Source organism: Heterodontus francisci, chromosome 6 (assembly GCF_036365525.1).
Source record: "Heterodontus francisci isolate sHetFra1 chromosome 6, sHetFra1.hap1, whole genome shotgun sequence".
Lineage (NCBI taxonomy): Eukaryota > Metazoa > Chordata > Chondrichthyes > Heterodontiformes > Heterodontidae > Heterodontus > Heterodontus francisci.
The window spans coordinates 97,960,508-97,979,375 of NC_090376.1; the positions used below are offsets into that span (position 1 = coordinate 97,960,508).

General features: G+C 41.9%; 1 protein-coding gene across 1 annotated transcript in view; it reads left to right on the forward strand.

Moving 5' to 3' along the window:
• The window catches only part of LOC137371466 (protein diaphanous homolog 3-like), a 908,603-nt gene that overhangs the window by 29,918 nt on the left and 859,817 nt on the right, over positions 1 to 18,868 (forward strand). The window contains exon 2 of the mRNA XM_068034108.1: positions 18,783 to 18,815. Within this exon, the coding sequence (XP_067890209.1) occupies positions 18,783 to 18,815 (33 nt within the window). The remainder of the gene's footprint in view (positions 1 to 18,782; positions 18,816 to 18,868) is intronic.

Genomic DNA, 18,868 nt, shown 5'->3' on the forward strand with positions numbered 1-18,868 from the left:
TCCTTCCTCAGTTGAGGAGACCAAAACTGTTCACAGTGCTCCAGGTGTGGTCTCACCAAGGCTGTATACAATTGCAGCAAACCATGTTTACTCCTGTACTCAAATGCCGTTGTGATGAAGGCCAACATACCATTTGCTTTCCTAATTGCTTGCTGCACCTGCGTGCTAACTTTTAGTGACTCATGAACAAGGACACCCAGGTCCCTTTGGACGTCAATGCTTCCCAACCTCTCTCCATTTAAGAAATATTCTGCCATTCTATTTTTCCTACCAAAGTGGATCACTTCACATTTATTCACATTTATATTCCATCTGCCATGTTCTTGCCCATTCACTTAGGCTGTCCAAGTCTGCTTGATGCCTCTTTGCATCCTCCTCACAACTTACGTTTCCACTTAGTTTCGTGTTAGCAAATTTAGAAATGTTACATTTGGACCCCACTTTCAAATCATTGACATAGATTGTGAACAGCTGTGGCCCCAGCGCTGATCCTTGCGGTACCCCACTCGCCACAGCCTGCTGTCCTGAGAATGACCCGTTTATTGTGACTGTTTTCTGTTGGTGAACCACTTCTCAATTCTTATCAGTATATTACCCACCCCCTCCGCCCCCATCCCATGGGCTCTAATTTTGTTTACGAATCTCCTGTGTGGGACCTTATCAAAAGCTTTCTGAAAATCCAAATACAGCACATCCACTGGTTCTCCTTTTACCTATGCTACAAGTAACATCCTCAAAAAACTCACAAGTTTGTCAAACATGAGTTTTTCCTTTCATAAATCCATGTTGATTCTGTACAATCATATTTTCTACATGTCTAGTTATCGCATCCTTTGTAATAGATTTTAATGTTTTCCCTATGACTGATGTCAAACTAACAGGTCTGTCGTTCCCTATTTTCTCTCCCTCCTTTTCTTAAATAGTGGGGTTACATTTTTTACTTTCCAGTCTGCAGGAAACCTTTCCAGAATCTGTAGAATTTTGAAAGATAACGACCAATGCATTCACTATCTCTGTAGCCACCTCCTTTAGCACTCATGGGTGTCGCTCATCTGGTCCAGGGGTTTATCAACCTTCAATCCAGCTAATTTTTCGAGTACTACCTCCTTATTAATAGTAATTTCTTTCAGTTCCTCATTTTCACAAGTCCCTTTTGTTGCCTGGTATTTCTGGGAGATTTTCTGTATCTTCCTCCGTGAAGACAGATACCAAATAATTGTTTAGTTTCTCTGCCATTTCCCTATTCTCCATTAGAAATTCTCCTGTCTCCACCTGTAATGGACCCACATTTGTCCTTGCTAATCTTTACCTTTTCACATACCTGCAGAAGCTTTTACAGTCTGCCTTTGTTTTTTGCCAGCTTGCATTCATATATTTTTTTCCCTTTCTTTATCAATTTCTTGCTCATCCTTTGCTGGTTTCCAAATTGCTCCCACTCCTTGGGCTCACCACTTTTTCTGGCAACCTTTTATAAGCCTCTTCTTTTGATCTAATGCCACCTTTAACTTTTGTTAGCTACGGTTGATTCATCTTTCCTGTGGGTTTTTGAGTCTTAGAGGAATGTATATTTGTTGCAAACCATGTAATACTTCTTTAAATACTAGCCATTGCCTGTCTTCTGTCAAATCTTTTAATGTATTTTCTCAATCCACCATAACGAACTTGGCCCTCATACCTTCAGATTGAAGACCCTAGTTTCAGAATGAACAGTATCACTTTCAAACTTCATGTAAAATCTTCTTATATTCTGGACATTATTTCCCAAAGGTTCCTTTACAGCAAGGTTATTAATTAGCCTTATCTCATTACATGTTAAATCTAAAATAGCCCCATCCCTAGTTCGTTCTTCAACGTACTGCTCCAGAAATCCATCTTGTCCACATTCTCGGAATTCATCCTCCACAGCATAAGTGCTGATAAGGTTAGCCCAGTCTATATGTAAATTGAAGTCGTCCATTATTACTGTATTATCCATGTTACATGTTCCTCTAATTGCCTAATTTATACTGTACCCAACATTACCACTACTGTTTGGCCTATAAACAACAACTACCAATTTTTGCTGCCCTTTGCTGTTTCATTGCTCCACCCAAAATTGATTGTACATCCTAATCCTTCGATCTAAGATCCCCTCTCACTAATGTACTGATCTCATCACTTATTGAGAGCACTACCCCAACTCATTTTCCTTTATGCCTATTCTTCCTAAATGACGAATAAACTTGAAAAGTCAGTTCCCAATCTTGGTCACCCTGTTGCCACGTTTCTGTAATGACAATTAAATCATACCCATTTACCTTTATTTGTGCCTTCAAACCATTTACCTTGTTGCGAATGCAGCTTGTATTCAGGTAGCTTTGTGTTTTTAACATGATTTCGCATTCTGATATCTGACGTTTGCATCCTCTTTTAGAAACAATAATCAGGGACAAAAAATCAACTAACACTGAGGGAGATTTGAGTTAATTAAGGATAGCCAGCACAGATTTGTAAAAGGCAGATCATGCTTGACTAACCTAATTGAATTATTTGAAGAAATAACAGAAGTTGATGAAGGGAATGAAGTGTATGGTGTTCATATAGATTTTAAGCAAGCTTTTGATATGGTACCACATAAAAGACTAGTTAACAAAATTGAGGCTCATGGAATAGGTCTGTCAGTGTGCAATTGGATCAAAAAAAATGGCTTGAGGACAGAAAACAGCAAGCCATAGTAAATAGTTGTTTCTCAGACTGGAGGATGGTAGACAGTGGTGTTCCCCAAGGATCAGTGCTGGGACCACTGTTTTTTTCTTTGCTATATATAAAGGACTTGGATCTTGGAATACAGAGTCAAACCTCAAAATTTGCCAACGACACCAAACTTGGAGGAGTGGCAAAAAGTGAGGATGATATGAACCACCCGCAGCAGGACGTAGGCTAGCAGAATGTGCGGGTAGGTGGCAGACGGAATTTCATTCTGTTAAGTGTGAGGTGATGCATTTTGGCAGAAGGAATAGGGAGAGTCAATATATACTTAATGGCATCGCTTTAAAGAATGTGCAGGAACAGAGGGACCAGGGGTGCATGTGCATCGATCTTTGAAGGTGGCGGGACAAATTGAGAGAGTCTTTAGTAAAGCATCTTGGGCTTCTTAAACAGGGGCATTGAGTACAAAAGCAGGGAAGTTGCGCTGAACCTTTATAAAGCTCTGGTTTGGCCCCAACTAGAGTACTGCATCTGGTTCTGATCACCACACTTTTGGAAGGATTTGAGGTCCTTGCGAGGGTGCAGAGGAGACTTACCAGAATGGTTCCAGGGATGGGGATTTTAATTGAAAGATTAGGTTGGAAAAGCTGGAGTTGTTCTTCCTGGAGCAAGGGAGATTGAGGGGAGATTTGATAGGTGTACAAGATTATGACAGGCTTCGATAAGTTAGACAAGGAAAAACTGTTCCCATTAACTGATGGTACAAGGACCAGAGATTGAAGGTTTTGGGCAAGAAATGCAGAGGGAATGTGAGGAAGAACGTTTTTTACACAGCAGGTGGTTTTGACCTGGAACTCGCTGCCCATGAGGGTGGTGGAAGTGGAAACAATCAATGATTTCAAGAGGAAATAAACTTGCAGGGTTACGGGGATTGAGTGGGGGAGTGGGACTGATTGGATAGCTCCATGGAAAGCTGGCATGGACCCGATGGGCTGACTGGCCTCCTTCTGTGCCGTAAATTACTCTGACCTGGTCTGGTTGTAACACGTCGTAATAGCAAACAGCAGAAATTGAAATGTCATCATACACCTGTTATAAAGTTTTAGAGTTGTTGAGGTGCAGTGAGGAGGGGTTGAAGGGCTTCCCTCTTTTCCCTCTCCTTTGACCACAACAGGTTAATTCTTTGTTAAAGTGGATGTACTGGCCAATTCAGTTGGTGTTTTGTTATGATCATAGCAAGTAAGTAATCGGACAGGTTTTCTTGAGTTAACAAAGAAAAGGTTAACTTTATTGCACCTAAACTGAACTAATAAAATAATAAACAACACGCCAACTTTCACACACATGCCAGAGGTTTACACACATACACACAAATAGGTTACAGAGTGGGGAAAGGTAGATTGGTTGAATTAAAGTTCATAGTCTGGAGTGTGGTGATTCGGCTGGCTTCTAGCTGATTTCTGTGGTCCTGAGGCTTTTAGTTTTAGGAGGTAGATGACTGGTTGGGTGAGTCTTTTGGAGATAGTAATGCAGATGATTTCCTCCGACGGGGTTTCTGATTGTAACTGGAGTGTGCAAAGGTGGTCAGTCAACAGCAGGATTTGAAAGCTTTCAAGCTGGAATGGAAAGAGAGAGAGACAGAGGGATCCCCACTTAGCGTCTGTTCATGTCAGTGTCCAGTTGCTTTTCCTCTGCTGCAGAGAAAACACCAGCTTAAAACCACAGATGGGAGATTGGCTTATCACATGACAGTCACTCAGTCATTCAAACATTGCTGTTAACAGTATTTCTCTGCTTATTGCTAAGAGAACAAGATGTTCCTTTAAACGTCCTGGGTCTTGGTTTTTGCTGGGGACTTAGTCATTTTGTCTCTCTCCTCACAAGCATTGCAGTGTAGGACAGTGTTGCAAATTAGGTGATCATCTTAAAGTGAAAGGACGACTTAAACAAAACTTAAAATTAAAATTGATGTAACTACCTTAGAATTAATTAACGCACACAAGCAGAAGGGAACAGCTAGTGAGTCACAAGAACACAAGAAATAGGAGCAGAAGTAGATCATATGGCCCATCGAGCATGCTCCACCATTCAGTACGATCACGGCTGACCTTGGGCTTCAGTTCCACTTTCCTGCCCACTCCCCGTATCCCTTGATACCCTGCGAGACCAAAAATCTATCTATCCCAGCCTTGGATGTATTCACTGATGGAGCATCCACAACCCTCTGGGTAGAGAATTCCAAAGATTCACAACACTTTGAGTGTAGTAATTTCTCCTCATCTCAGTCCTGAATGATTGATTGACCCCTTATCCTGAGACTGTGTCCCCGTGTTCTAGATTCCCTGACCAGTGGGAACAATCTCTCAGCTGCTACCCTATCAAGCCCTTTCAGAATCTTGTATGTCTCAATTAGGTCGCTTCTCATTCTTCCAAACTCCAGAGAATATAGGCCCAATTTACTCAGCCTCTTGTCATAGAACAACCCCCTCATCCCAGGGACCAATTTAGTAAATCTTCGCTGCACTGCCTCCAATGCAAGTATATTGTTTCTTAAATTTGGAGACCAAAACTGCACACAGTATTCCAGGTGCAGTCTCGCCAAAGCCCTGTACAATTTTAGTAAGACTTCTTTATTCCTGTACTCCAAGCCCCTTGCAATAAAGGCCAACATTCCATTTGCCTTTCTAATAGCCTGCTGCACCGGCATGTTAACTTTGTGTGTTCCTTGTACGAGTGCCCCCAAGTCTCTCTGAACATCAACACTTAGCAGTTTTACAACTTAAAAAAAAATTTTGCTTTTCTATTTTTATGACCAAAGTGAAAATCTTCACACTTCCCTACATTATACTCCATTTGCCATCTTGTTGCCCATTCACTTAACCTGTCTATATCTCTTTGCAGCCACTCGACATCCTCCCCGCAGCTGACCTTTCCACCCAGCTTTGTATCATCAGCAAACTTGGATACATTACTCTCTGCCTCTTCATCCAAGTCATTAATATAGAGTATAACTAGCTGATACCCCAGCACTGATCCTTGTGGCACTCCTCTATTCACTGCCTGCCAACTTGAAAATGCCCCATTTATGCCCACTCTTTGCTTCCTGTCTGTTAATCAATCCTCTATCCACGTTAATATATCAACCCCAACACCATGAGCCCTTATCTTGCCTAATAATCTTTTATGTGGCACCTTATCGAATGCCTTTTGAGAATCCGGGCATTTGACATCTTCTGGTATCCCTTTATCTACCCGACCAGTTACATCCTCAAAAATCTCTAATAAATTTGTCAAACAGGATCTCCCTTTAGTAAAACCATGCTGACTTGTTCTAATCATACAATGCTTTTTCAAGTGCAATGTTAAGACTTCTTTAATAATAGTTTCCAGCATCTTCCCAACGACTGATGTCAGGCTAACTGGCCTGTAGTTCCCTGTTTTCTCTCTACCTCCTTTCTTGAAAAGTGGTGTAACATTTGCCAACTTCCAATGTGACGGGACCATGCCTGAATCGAAGGAATTCTGGAAAATCATAGCCAGTGCATCCACTATCTCTGCAGCTATCTCCTGTAGAGCGCCATGATATAGGCCATCTGGTCCTGGGGACTTGTTAGATTTTAGTCCCTCAAGTTTCTCCAATACATCTTCTCCGCTGGTATCAATATCCTTATTTCTGGTATGGAACGTGTGTCTTCTACTGTGAAGACAGACACAAAATATTTGTTCAAAGCCTCTGCCATTTCCTCATTTCCCATAATAACTTCTCCTGTCTCTGCCTCTAAGGGACCAAAGTCTACTACTTTAGTTACTTTCTTCCTTTTTAAAAGCTCTTGCAATCTGTTTTTATATTGCTGGCTAATTTATTCTCATTGTATTTTTCCCTTTCATCACCTTTTTGGTGGCCCTTTGCTGGTTTCTAAAACACTGCCAATCCTCAGATTTGCTACTATTTTTTGCAACATTGTAAGGCTCTTCTTTTAGTCTAATACTCTACTTAACTTCCTAAGTGAGCCATGGATGGGTCTTTCTTAACAAATTTTTGTTTTTGAACGGAATGTACTTTTGTTGAACCCTTTGATTTGTTTCTTCAATTGTTTCCCACTGTTCATTCACCGCCATACCTTCCAGTCTATTTACCCAATTAACCTTAGCCAGTTCTCCCCTTATACCTTTGTAATTGGCTTTAAGTTTAAGGTTCGAGTTTGTGACTGAAATGTGTCACTTTCAAAGTTAGCATGAAATTCAACGGTATTATGGTCACTATTTTCCAGTGGATCTTTTACGATGACATTGCTTGTTAACGCTGCTTCATTACACAATACGAGATCTAAGGTAGCTTGAAACTCGTCGGTTCGACAATGTACTGTTCCAAGAAACTGTCGCGAAAGCATTCTACAAACGCATCTTGTAGACCACTGTTGCCAATTTGATTCTCCCAGTCTATATGCAGATTAAAGTCCCCTATAATTAATACATTACCTTTTTTACATGCTCCAATAATTTCCCGTTTAATGTTCTGTCCAATAATATACCTACTGTTAGGGGGCCTGTTAGCTACTCCCACCAGTGTTTTCTGACTCCTGCTCCTAATTTCCACCCAAACTGATTCTACTTCATGATCTTCTGAGACCAGATCCCTTCTTATGAATGTGCTTATGCCATCCTTTTACTATCCGGGCTACACCTCCTCTTCTGCCATTCTGTCTGTCTCTCTGAAATATTGTGTACCCTGGAATATTCATTTTCCAACCTTGGTCTCCTTGTAACCATGTCTCGGCAGTGGCAATTAGATCTAAATCATTTACCTCTATTCGTGCCACTAGTTCATCTATCTTATTACAGATGCCTCGTACATGCAGATCAAGGAACTTTAATTTCATTTTTTTAACCTCTCTTCCCCGCAATGATTTTATTTGCCAATGTACAATTTTTGTTAAACTTTCTGTCCCTTCTTATCCCATTCTGTTGGGAGTTACCCACACTTGGGGCGGCGCAGTGGTTAGCACCGCAGCCTCACCGCTCCAGCGACCCGGGTTCAATTCTGGGTACTGCCTGGGTGGAGTTTGCAAGTTCTCCCTGTGTCTGCGTGGGTTTCCTCCGGGTGCTCCGGTTTCCTCCCACATGCCAAAAGACTTGCTGGTTGATAGGTAAATTGGCCATTATAAATTGCCCCTAGTATAGGTAGGTGGTAGGGAAATATAGGGACAGGTGGGGATGTGGTAGGAATATGGAATTAGTGTAGGATTAGTGTAAATGGGTGGTTGATTGTCGGCACAGACCCGGTGGGCCGAAGGGCCTGTTTCAGTGCTGTATCTCTAACTAACTAACTAACTAACTAACCACTATCCTGCTCTGATGCCCTGACCTCTCTCATTGGAGTTCTAAATTTCCCTTTACCCAAACCCTCCCCTCCCACCACCACTCCCTCCCCCCTCCCCCCCAGTTAGTTTGAAGCCCTGTCCACAGCCTTAGTTATGTGATTGGCTGGATTCAGCCCGGTTCAAGTGAAGCCATCCCAATGGAATAGCTCCCTCTTCCCTGAGTACTGATGCCAGTGCCCCAAGAATCGAAACCCCTTCTTCCCACACCACTCTTTGAGCCATGCGTTTAGTTCCCTAATCTGCTTGACCCTGAGCCAATTTGCGCGTGGCCCAGGTAACTATCCGGAGATGATTATCTTTGATGTTGTGCGTTTTAGTTTGAACCCTAACTCCTGAAATTCTCGAAGCAGAACATCATTTCTAGTTCTACCTATGTCATTGGATCCCACATGAACCAGAACAACTGGATCCTCCCTGTCCCACTGTAGGTTCCTCTCTAGCCGTGACGAGATTTCCTTAGCCCTGGCACCAAGACGGCAACACAGCCATCGGAGCTCCCAGTCGAGGCTACAGAGAACAGATATCTATCCCTCTGACTATACTGTCTCCTACATTCCTCTTCACTTCCCTCATTGGAATGGCATCTTTCATCATGGTGCCATGGTCAGTCCGCTCATCCACCTTGCAGTCCTTCTCTTCATCCACACAGGTAGCAAGGACCGCGTACCTGTTGGACAAGGTTACAGGCTGAGGCTCCTCCATCACGACATGCTGATTCCCCCGACCTGCCTCTGCTGTTCTGTTTTTCTAGCTTTTGCTAGGTAAGTGCTTTGTGTAAAGGACAGTGTGTTAGTTGCTCACTTAGGACACCAGAGTTGAGGTAGATCTATAAAAAGAACTAACACTTCAAAATAAAATTTAAAAAAATAATTAAAATAAATACCAAAAACACATATCTGTGTAATTAAGAAAAGTATAACTTTAGTTGTAGGTGGTACGAGCATTTAATAAGCACAGTAAATTCTACTATACATAGGAGTAATTCTAAGGAATTATTCTAAATTAATTAAGAAAGAAATTCAAGTAAATTAACTAATAGCATAAGTAACAGTGGCAGGACAGATGTTATGTTGCAGCATTATGTGGGAGCATTTGGATGCCAAGGCGATCCAGGACAAACCCATCTGCAGAAAGTGTAAGCAGCTCGAGGAATTCTGGATTAGGATTATTGATCTGGAGGCTGAGCTGCAAACACTGCCCAACACAAGGGAGTGGCAGAAATATCTGGACACTTTTGAAACGCCATAACATACAAGGCTATGGAAATGGGATTAGTTAGGATGGGTGCTTGATGGTCAGCGCAGGCGCGTTGGGCCGAAGGGCCTGTTTCTGTGCTGTAAAACTCTATGACTCTATGACTTTGTTCTGGAAGACGGTCACGCCTCTAAGAACAGGGTCATCTGTTTTGGTCAGCAGTGAGGGACAGGAGGATGTGAACGTGAGTGAGGCAGGTAATGGGATCGAGCAGACAGTAAAAGCCTCAGGCTTTGCAGTTGTCAAACACGTTTGAGGTGCTCTCAACCTGTGTAGCTGAAAGCAAGGTCTGCAGACAGGCCATGGCACTGTGGTACAGGAAGTCATTCAAGTGGGGCGAGCAAAAAGGAAAAAGTGGTGGTAGGGGATAGTATCATGAGGGGAATTGACACTGTTCTGTGCAGCTGAGAGCGTGAGTCCAGAAGTCTGTGTTGCCTACCCGATTCCAGGGTCCAGGACATCTTCTCAGGGCTGAACAGGAAGTTGGAGTGGCAGGGGGAAGGATCCAGTTGTTGTGGTCCTTGTAGGTGCCAACGACATAGGTAGGACGAGGAAAGAGGTTCTGCTTAGACAGTACGAGGACCTCGGCACCAAATTGAAGAGCAGAACCTCGAAGGTAATAATCTCTGGCTTGTTACCTGAGCCACGTGCCAGTTTGCAGAGGACACATATAAGATTAATGAAATTAATATGTGGCTCAAAGACTGGTGTGGGGGAAGTGGGTTTCAGTTTGTGCGACACTGGCACCAGTACTGGGGAAAGTGGGGGTTGGACCTTTGGGACGATCTGCACTTGAACCGTGCTGGGACCAGTGTTCTAACAAATCGTATCAGTTGGGAGGTACAGAGAGTTTTATACGAAAGAAGATGGGGTGAGAGATCAAGTCTGGATAGATGTAGCAAACTAAGGGGTAGAGTCAAGATAGGAGAGCAGAATAGTAATATGGGAAATGAAGGTCAGAGAATGGAAGGAAGAGGCAGAGAGAAAAACCTAAGGACACACCAACAGTCAAGACTAGATGTTACAAAGATAACAAAAAGACAAAACTAAAGTCTCTCCTGCCTTGACTCTCCCCCTTGATTTGCTACATCTTGCTTGATCTCTCCCCATCCCCCCTCCTTTAGTTTGCAGCTCTGTCTACTTCCCTAGTTATACGGTTTGCGAGAACACTGGTCTCAGCATGGTTCAGGTGCAGACTGTCCCAACGGTCCAGCCTCCACATTCCCCAGTACTGGTACCAGTGCCCCACACCAGCCTTTGAGCCACATCTTCATTTCACTCACGGAAGGCGCATAGCATTCACAACAAAATAGATGAACTTATAGTGCACATTGAAGTAAATAAATATGATCTAATAGCCATTATGGAGACATGGCTGCAGGATGACTAGGATTGGATCCTGGATATTGAGGGGTATATGACATTCAAGAAGAATAGGAAGTTAGGAGAGTTAGCACTCTTAATCAAGGATGGCATTGGTGCAATGGTTAGAGATGACCTTGGTTCAGGAAATCAGGATGTATAATCAGTTTAGGTGGAGATGAGGAATAGTAGAGGAAAGAAGTCACTAGTGGAAGTTGTCTACAGGCCCTCTAACAGTAACCACAATGTATGATGAAGCATGCAAGAAGAAATATTGGGTGCTTGTGATAAAGGTATGGCAATAATCATGGGTGATTTTAATCTACATATGAACTAGAAAAATTACATTAGCAACAGGAGCCTGGATGAGGAGTTCATAGAATGCTTTCGAGAGAGTTTCTTAGAGCAGCACATTCTGGAACCAGTCAGAGAGCAGGTTATATTGGACTTGGTATTGTGTAATGTGATCGGATTGATTAATGACCTTAGAGTAAAGGCACCTCTAGATAGCAGCGACCACGATATGATCGAATTTTACATCCAGTTTGAAAGAGAGAAGAGTGGGTCTCAGACTAGTATTTTAAACTTAAATTAGGGCAACTGTGTGGGTATGAAAGCTGAGCTAGCTGAAGTGAACTGGGTTACTAGGCTAGGAGATGGATCAATTGAGAAACAGTGGAAGACATTTCAGGGGATATTTAAGAATACTCAGGATAAGTATATTCCTAATATAATGAAAAGTTCTTAGGGGAGGACCCACCATCCATTCTTAACTAAAGAATTTCAGAAAAGCAAGAAACTTAAGAAAAAAGCATTTCATTGTGCAAATATGAATGGCGGGTCAGATGATTGGTCAGAATATAAAGAACGGCAGAGAATGACTAAAAGGTTAATCAAGAGAAAGAAATCAGAGTATGAGAGGAAGCTAGTTAGAATTGTAAAAACGGATAGCAAGAGTTTGTACAGGTATTTAAAAAGGAAAAGAGTAAGTCAAGTGAGTGTGTTGGTCCTTTGGAGAGTGAGAATGGGGAGATAATGGTAGATATTAAGGGAATGGCAGATTAAATGAACAGATATTTTGCTTCTGTCTTCACAATAAAGGATACAAAAACAATTCAGTACTGACTGTATATCAGGAGGTGGAAGGAAGAGAGGAACTTGGTGAAATTATAATCACCAGGGAAGCAGTACTCACCATACTGATGGAGCTGCAGGCTGACAAGTCCCTGGGTCCTGATGGGCTTCATCCTAGGGTCTTCAAAGAGGTGGCTAATGAGATAGTCGATGCGCTGGTGTTAATTTTTCAAAATTCACTAGATTCTGGAATGGTTCCATCAGACACAGTGGCGCAGTGGTTAGCACTGCAGCCTCATAGCTCCAGCGACCCGGGTTCAATTCTGGGTACTGCCTGTGTGGAGTTTGCAAGTTCTCCCTGTGTTTGCGTGGGTTTCCTCCGGGTGCTCCGGTTTCCTCCCACATGCCAAAGACTTGCAGGTTGATAGGTAAATTGGCCATTAGCAATTGCCCCTAGTATAGGTCGGTGGTAGGGAAATATAGGGACAGATGGGGATGTGGTAGGAATATGGAATTAGTGTAGGATTAGTATAAATGGGTGGTTGATGGTTGGCACAGACTCGGTGGGCCAAAGGGCCTGTTTCAGTGCTGTATCTCTAAACTAAACTAAACTAAACAGACTGGAAAATAGCAAATATAACCCCTCTATTCAAGAAGTGGAGGAGGCAGTAAACAGGTAACTATAAGCCAGTAAGCTTGACGTCTGTCGTGGGGAAGGTGTTAGAATCTATCATTAACGAGGTTATAGTTGGGCACTTATAAAAACTCAAGGTCATCGGGAATAGTCAGCATGGTTTTGTGAAATGGAAATCATGTTTAATCAGTTTATTGGAATTCTTTGAAGGTGTAACATGCACTGTGGATATAGGAGATTTCCAGAAGGCATTTGACAAGGTGCCACATAAAAGGTTATTGCACAAAGTCGGAGCTCATGGTCGCGGGGTAACATATTAGCATGGATAGAAGATTGGCTGGCTGGCAGAAAACAGAGAGTATGCATAAATGCGCCTTTTTCTGATTGGCAGGATGTGACGAGTAGAGTCCCGCAGGGTACTGTTCTGGGGCCTCAACCTTTTACAATTTATATCAATGTCTTAGATGAGGGGAGCAATACTTGGCAACTAAATTTGCAGATGACACAAAGATAGGCAGGGAAGTATGTTGTGAAGAGAACATGAGGTTGCAGACTGATACAGATGGGTTGAATGAGTGGGCAAAAATCTGGCAGATGGAGGATAATGTGAAGTTGTTCACTTTGACAGGAAGAGTAATAAAGCAGAGTATTAATTAAATGGAGAACGATTGCAGAATTCCAGGGTGCAGAGGGATCTCTGTGTAGGTGCATGAATCACAACAACTGAATATGCAGGTACATCTAGTAATACAGAAGGCTAATGGAATGCTATCCTTTATTACAAGAGGAATTGAAAATCGAAGTAAGGATGTTATGCTTCAGTTATGCAGGGCATTGGAGAGACCACATCTCGAATACTGTGTGCAGCGTTGGAGGCGGTTGAGAGGAGCTTTATTCGATCAATACCTGGAATGAGCATCTTGTCTTATGAGGAAAGGTTGGACAGACTGGGCTTGTTTTCACTGGAGTTTAGAAGAGTGAGGGGAGACTTGATGGATGGATATAAGATCCTGAATGGTCTTGACAAGGTGGATGTGGAAAGAATATTTCTTCTTGTGGGTGAGTCCAGAACTAGGGGGCACTGTTTCAAGATTAGGGGTCGCCCTTTTAGGACAGAGAGAAGAAGAATTTTTTCTGTGAGGATTGTGTGATTTTGGAACACTCTGCCTCAGATGGTGGTGGAGGCAAGGTCACTGAATATTTTTAAGGCGGAGGTAGTAAGATTCTTGTTCGGCAAGGGAATCAAAGGTTATTGGGGATAGATGGGATTGTAGAATTTGAAACACAAACAGATCATCCATGATCTTATTGAATGGTGGAGAGGCTCGAGGTGCTGAATGACCTACTTCTGCTCCTTGTTCGTACCTTGTAATTTGTTGCAGTCTTCCTCAGTGTTAATATCATCTGCAAATTTAGAAATGGTGTTTTTTTTTTCATGCTAAAATCTAAATCATTAATGTTGTCATGCAGGCCCCCACCTGCCAAGAATGAGGCACATTAATTTCACCACATGGACATTAAATTTCAAATTGTTCCTGGGAAGAAGAGAAGGCCTGTGATAAGAATTGCCAGGCCCCTGGCTGGAAAGACATTTATGCACATTAGCAGACAGTGTGTGGAACAAAGGAGCTTCACTACAATCCACAAACAGACATGGTCAAACCAGTTAGTTACATGACTAACCTGCTTGGCAGTCTGGGTTTATTTGCTGAATTGTACAGTTTTGAGCTGAGAGCCTGAAAGAAAGCTCTTTGCTGCTGGACTGAAGAAGACCTCCTGTCTGTCTGCCTGCTCCCATCTCTTTCTCATGGAACTCCAAAAACCCACTGAAGACACGTGAACCCCAAGAGAGAAGGTCTCCTACAGTGAACAAGGTTTAAGAAGAATAGTTGGCCCCAAAAGCAAGATCTACCGACAAGCAAGGACAGTACAGTGAGCTCAAAGACCCATAACAAAAATTCCTCCGGTATTGCTTCAAACTTTTCCACTTTATTTCTTCTCTTTTCTGTCGCTATCTGCATGTGTGTATCGCATATGCATGCTAGCGTGGGTGCGTCGTGTATCTGTCGGCATTAACCGAATTAGAGTTTAAGTTAAATAAAATTTCACTTTTTTTCTTTAAACCTAAGAGAGCCTGTTGGTGCTTGTTTCTTTGCCTTATAATTGGAAATTGGTGAACAAAGATTCACCAAGGGGAGCTAAAAACATGGTGTGTTTAAAATTAAACCCTATTAAAGTAAGACAAGATTGAAGGCTGAAAGGGACCTCGAGACCTCTTTCTCACCTGGTTGTAAATTGTGAACAACGCTCTGATCCTTGTGGGATCCCACTTCCCATGCTCTGTCACTCTGAATAGCTTTACCCCTACTCTTTGCTTGATAACATCAGCCAGCTAGCTATCAGTTCTTGTCCCTGAATCCACGTGCTCTGACCTTATTCATTAATCTATTAGGTGCTGCCCTATCGAAGGCCTTTTGTGTAATCTAAATATATTACATGCACTACATTACCCTTGTCCACTCTTTTTGTTATCTCTTGACAAAATTCAACGAGGTTGATGATGCAAAACTTTCCCTTTTGAAATTCGTGTTGATTATTCATTATATTTTTTGTTTTTAGAGGTTTTCCTATTTTCTTCCTTTTAATAGATTTCTTTGTGTTGGTTTTGACTAAATAGTGGCTAGGGTACCTCGAGACTCACCTGCTTTTAACGAAATAATGTAATAGGATCTTTTGAGTCCACCTGAGAGCAGGTAGGGCCTTGGTTTAATGTCCTATACAAAAGATGGAGCCTCCACCAGTATAGACCTCCTTCAGTACTGCACGTGAATATTGGCCTGGATTGTACGCTCAAGTCTCGAGTGGTGCTTGACTTAGAGAGAAGGTTACGAACAGTGAGCCAAGGCTGACACGCAAGGTTTATGTAAACCAAGTGTAATGGCCTTTTAGCTGAGGGATAAGTGAAACTAGTGCAACATGAAGTTGGGAAGACCCAGGGCTAATCGCCTACTGCCTTGTGCTCATGAACCGTCACATGACGTCTCCTGCAGTCTTTCCATTATTGTGTGTTGTTGGGAGAATCAGCTTTTCCAAGAAATTTGAGCTCTACCATTGGTAGCTGTTCTTGAGTTGTGTTATAACCAGGTGATAAAGGGGTCTAGGGTTCCCTGTCAGCCTTCACCTAGTCTTAACGCAACAGGGTTTAATTTTAAACACACCGTGTATTTAGCTGCCCCTTGGTGAATCCTTGTTCACAGCTTTCCAATTTTAGGCAAAGAACCCAGCACAATCAGGTTCTCTTGGGCTTAAAGAAGAAAGGTTGAAATTGATTAAACTTAAACTCTAATTCAGTGAACGCCTACTGATGCACGATGCGTTCACGCTAGCATGCATACGCAATACGCACATGCAGATAGAGACAGAAAAGAGCAGAAGAAAAATAAAGTGGATACGTTTGCGTCAATCTCTGAAGAAGGTTTTTGTTGCAGTTCTTCGAGCTCACTGTCGAGTCCTTGATTGCAGGTAGACCTTGCTCTTTGTTGGGGCCCAGTATTCTTCTTAAATCTTGTTTGCTTGAGGAGACTTTTCTCTCATGGGGTTCATGTGTCTTTAGTGGATTTGGAGTTTTGTGAGAAAGAGATGGGCGCAGACAGGAGAGATCTTCTCAGTTCAGGAGCAAACAGACTTTGAGTTCAAACTGTACAATTCAGAAAAACCCAGGTTTCTCAGCAGGTTAGTCATGTGACCAGCTGGTCTGACCACGTCTGTTTGTGGATTCTCTGGTCTTAGCTGACCCTGAATGCCTCTTATACACAATACCTGGTGCTCAAAGTCCATTGTGGGTTAAATTGGAGCAGGGAATAGCCCCCTTGTCCTTCCAAGCGCTGGCTGTTAGTATGCAAACAATGTTTTTCCAGCCAAGGGCCTGGTGATTTTTTTGAACAAGTCCTTTCTTCACTTCAGCAACAGTTTGAAATTTAATGTCCACATGGCAAAATTAATATGCCTCATTCTTGGCAGGTGGTGTTCGAGCATGACTGTTACTTCGGACCTCAGCTCTGGAATTCCCTCACTAAACCTCTCCGCTCCTCTATCTCTCTTTCCTTCTTCAAGTCGCACCTTAAAACCCACCTCTTTGACCAAGCTTTAGGTTATCTGCCGTAACATCTCATTATGTAGCTTGGTGTCAGTTTTATTTTCACACTCCTGTGAAGTGCCTTTGGATGCTGCAAAAACATTAAAGGTGCTATATAAATGCAAGTTTTTTTTTTTTGTTTTTCTGCGCCACACCTTGGGATCCCTCTCCTACTCTCCACCTCAGAACTCTTTCCATTCCTACCCACATCCTATTTGCCATTTCCAGATGCTACCAACCAGAGAACCCTCAACTCTGCTTCCTCCACTTTTTCCACATCACATTACCTCTGCTCCTGGCGATCTCAGGTCCTGGTCTCCCCTGTACCAGTAACCCCAAGGACCCTCCCTCCCTTGTGCTTACACAATTAACAGTGCTATTCCTCAGTTCTCCCAGATCTTTCCACCCTTCTTCCAGTACTGCACACATTGTCAAACCTTACAGTTCCTTCATTAACTGTACTACAGAACACAGCAACTGGCACTAACCTCCAAACTACCTTCAAGGTGGAACACCCTTCTTAACACCTTCTGCATTCTGTATTTTAAATTTAGTTTGGAAATGAATATAACTCCATTCTTAAATTAATGTATTGTTTTATGATATTGGTTGAGGGATACATATTAGCCAACCCAGAGCTCTTTAAAGCCAAGTATGTACTTGTTGATGTCTAATTGCTGGATGAGCAGATTGAATAAATGATAAGATCTCAGTCCAAGGATATCACACAATATTGATTGAAACACATTGAACAAAAGATTTTTTTAAACCCCCTGAAAAAAATCACTTTGGTGAAATTATGACTTGCTTGAAATAAAAGACTTAATGTTTGTCTGCTGTGGAATGGCCCCTTCACTGAGTAATAACCAGGGCCTGACCAAATTCATGGTTAAAGTTTAGAAATTTCAGTCGTGGCATTTTAAAAATCGTGAATTTCGCAATTTCATATATTTAAATCATAAATTTCATGGAACTGCAACAAACCATGACAATGATCTATTTAAAACAAAAAAAAGACAAGGGAGGTTTCTGGTTTCACATGTAATTTCACAGAATCTCAGAATTGTTATAGCGCAGGAGGAGGCCATTCGGCCCATCTTGTCTGCAGCAGCTCTCCAAATGAGCAGTTCATCTGGTGCCACTCACCCGCCTTCTTTCTTCCTTTTCATATAACAGTCCAATTTCCTTTTGAATGCTTCAATTGAACCTGCCTCCACCACACTCTCAGGCAGTGCATTCCAGACCTTAACCACTTGCTGCGTGAAAAAGTTTTTCCTCATGTGGCTTTTGCTTCTTTTCCCAATTACTTGAAATTTGTGCCCTCTTGTTCTCAATCCTTTCACGAGTGGGAACAGTTTCTTCCTATTTACTCTGTCCAGGCCCTTCATGATTTTGAATACCTCTGTCAAATCTCAAAGACTCTCAACTGCACCAGATGTCCTCCCTCATCTACCAATCAGTGAGTTTAGCCTCTTGTCAATTAGTAAAACGTGCAAAGTTTTCAAAATGGCCTATTTCACAGAGGACCTGAGATTTCGTGGAGGACCCAAGATTTCATGGTCCATGATGCATTTTTCACAGCTGTATATTTGGTAAGGTCCTGGCAGTAACTAAGTTAAAGTGTTTTTCAGGAATGATGTGAGAATTATCTTCATATTTCCTAACTTGCAAAGGTCATGACAACACTGAGAATTTTGACTGGATTGCTGATTAAGTGTAACTATACATTACTGATAGTGTTTCAGTGAGTTGTCTATTTAAATTATGATTGTGTAAGAGGTTGGTTTCATTAGCTTATTATTATTGGTTTCATTAGCTGCCTGTTTACATCGTTGAACCTTTTTGAGCCTGATGAGCATTTATTGATTTGATTCCATAAGTGAAAATGAAAGGAGTAGTTTTAAAAAGTTGAGATTCACCTTCAGGCCATCAACTGCAAAGCTTGACAAACTTAAAGGCTTAAATAAGTGGATTGCTGGGCTGTATAATCTGGATACCAACACTGTATTGTGTAACATATATTGTGTGCTATGAATCTGCAAAGAAAGATTTTATTTATTGCTGCAGTGACTGATGTGATGCTGACAACTGTGAACCTTTTTAAAAGAAATCTTAGTAAACTACAGTAATGTTCACAAGTTAATTGTTTTGTCATATTCACAATATTTCCTGAGTAAGCAATCATTTGTGTATAACTGTTAAGCTATTGTGTATAAATATTTTGTCACAATGATTTGTTTTTCTTTTTCTGCAGAACCTGAATATCAAATCATTGACCGATGATGTGGTAAGCCCTTTTCTTTATATATAGTTAACATCCTTGTGTATTGATGCTGCGGT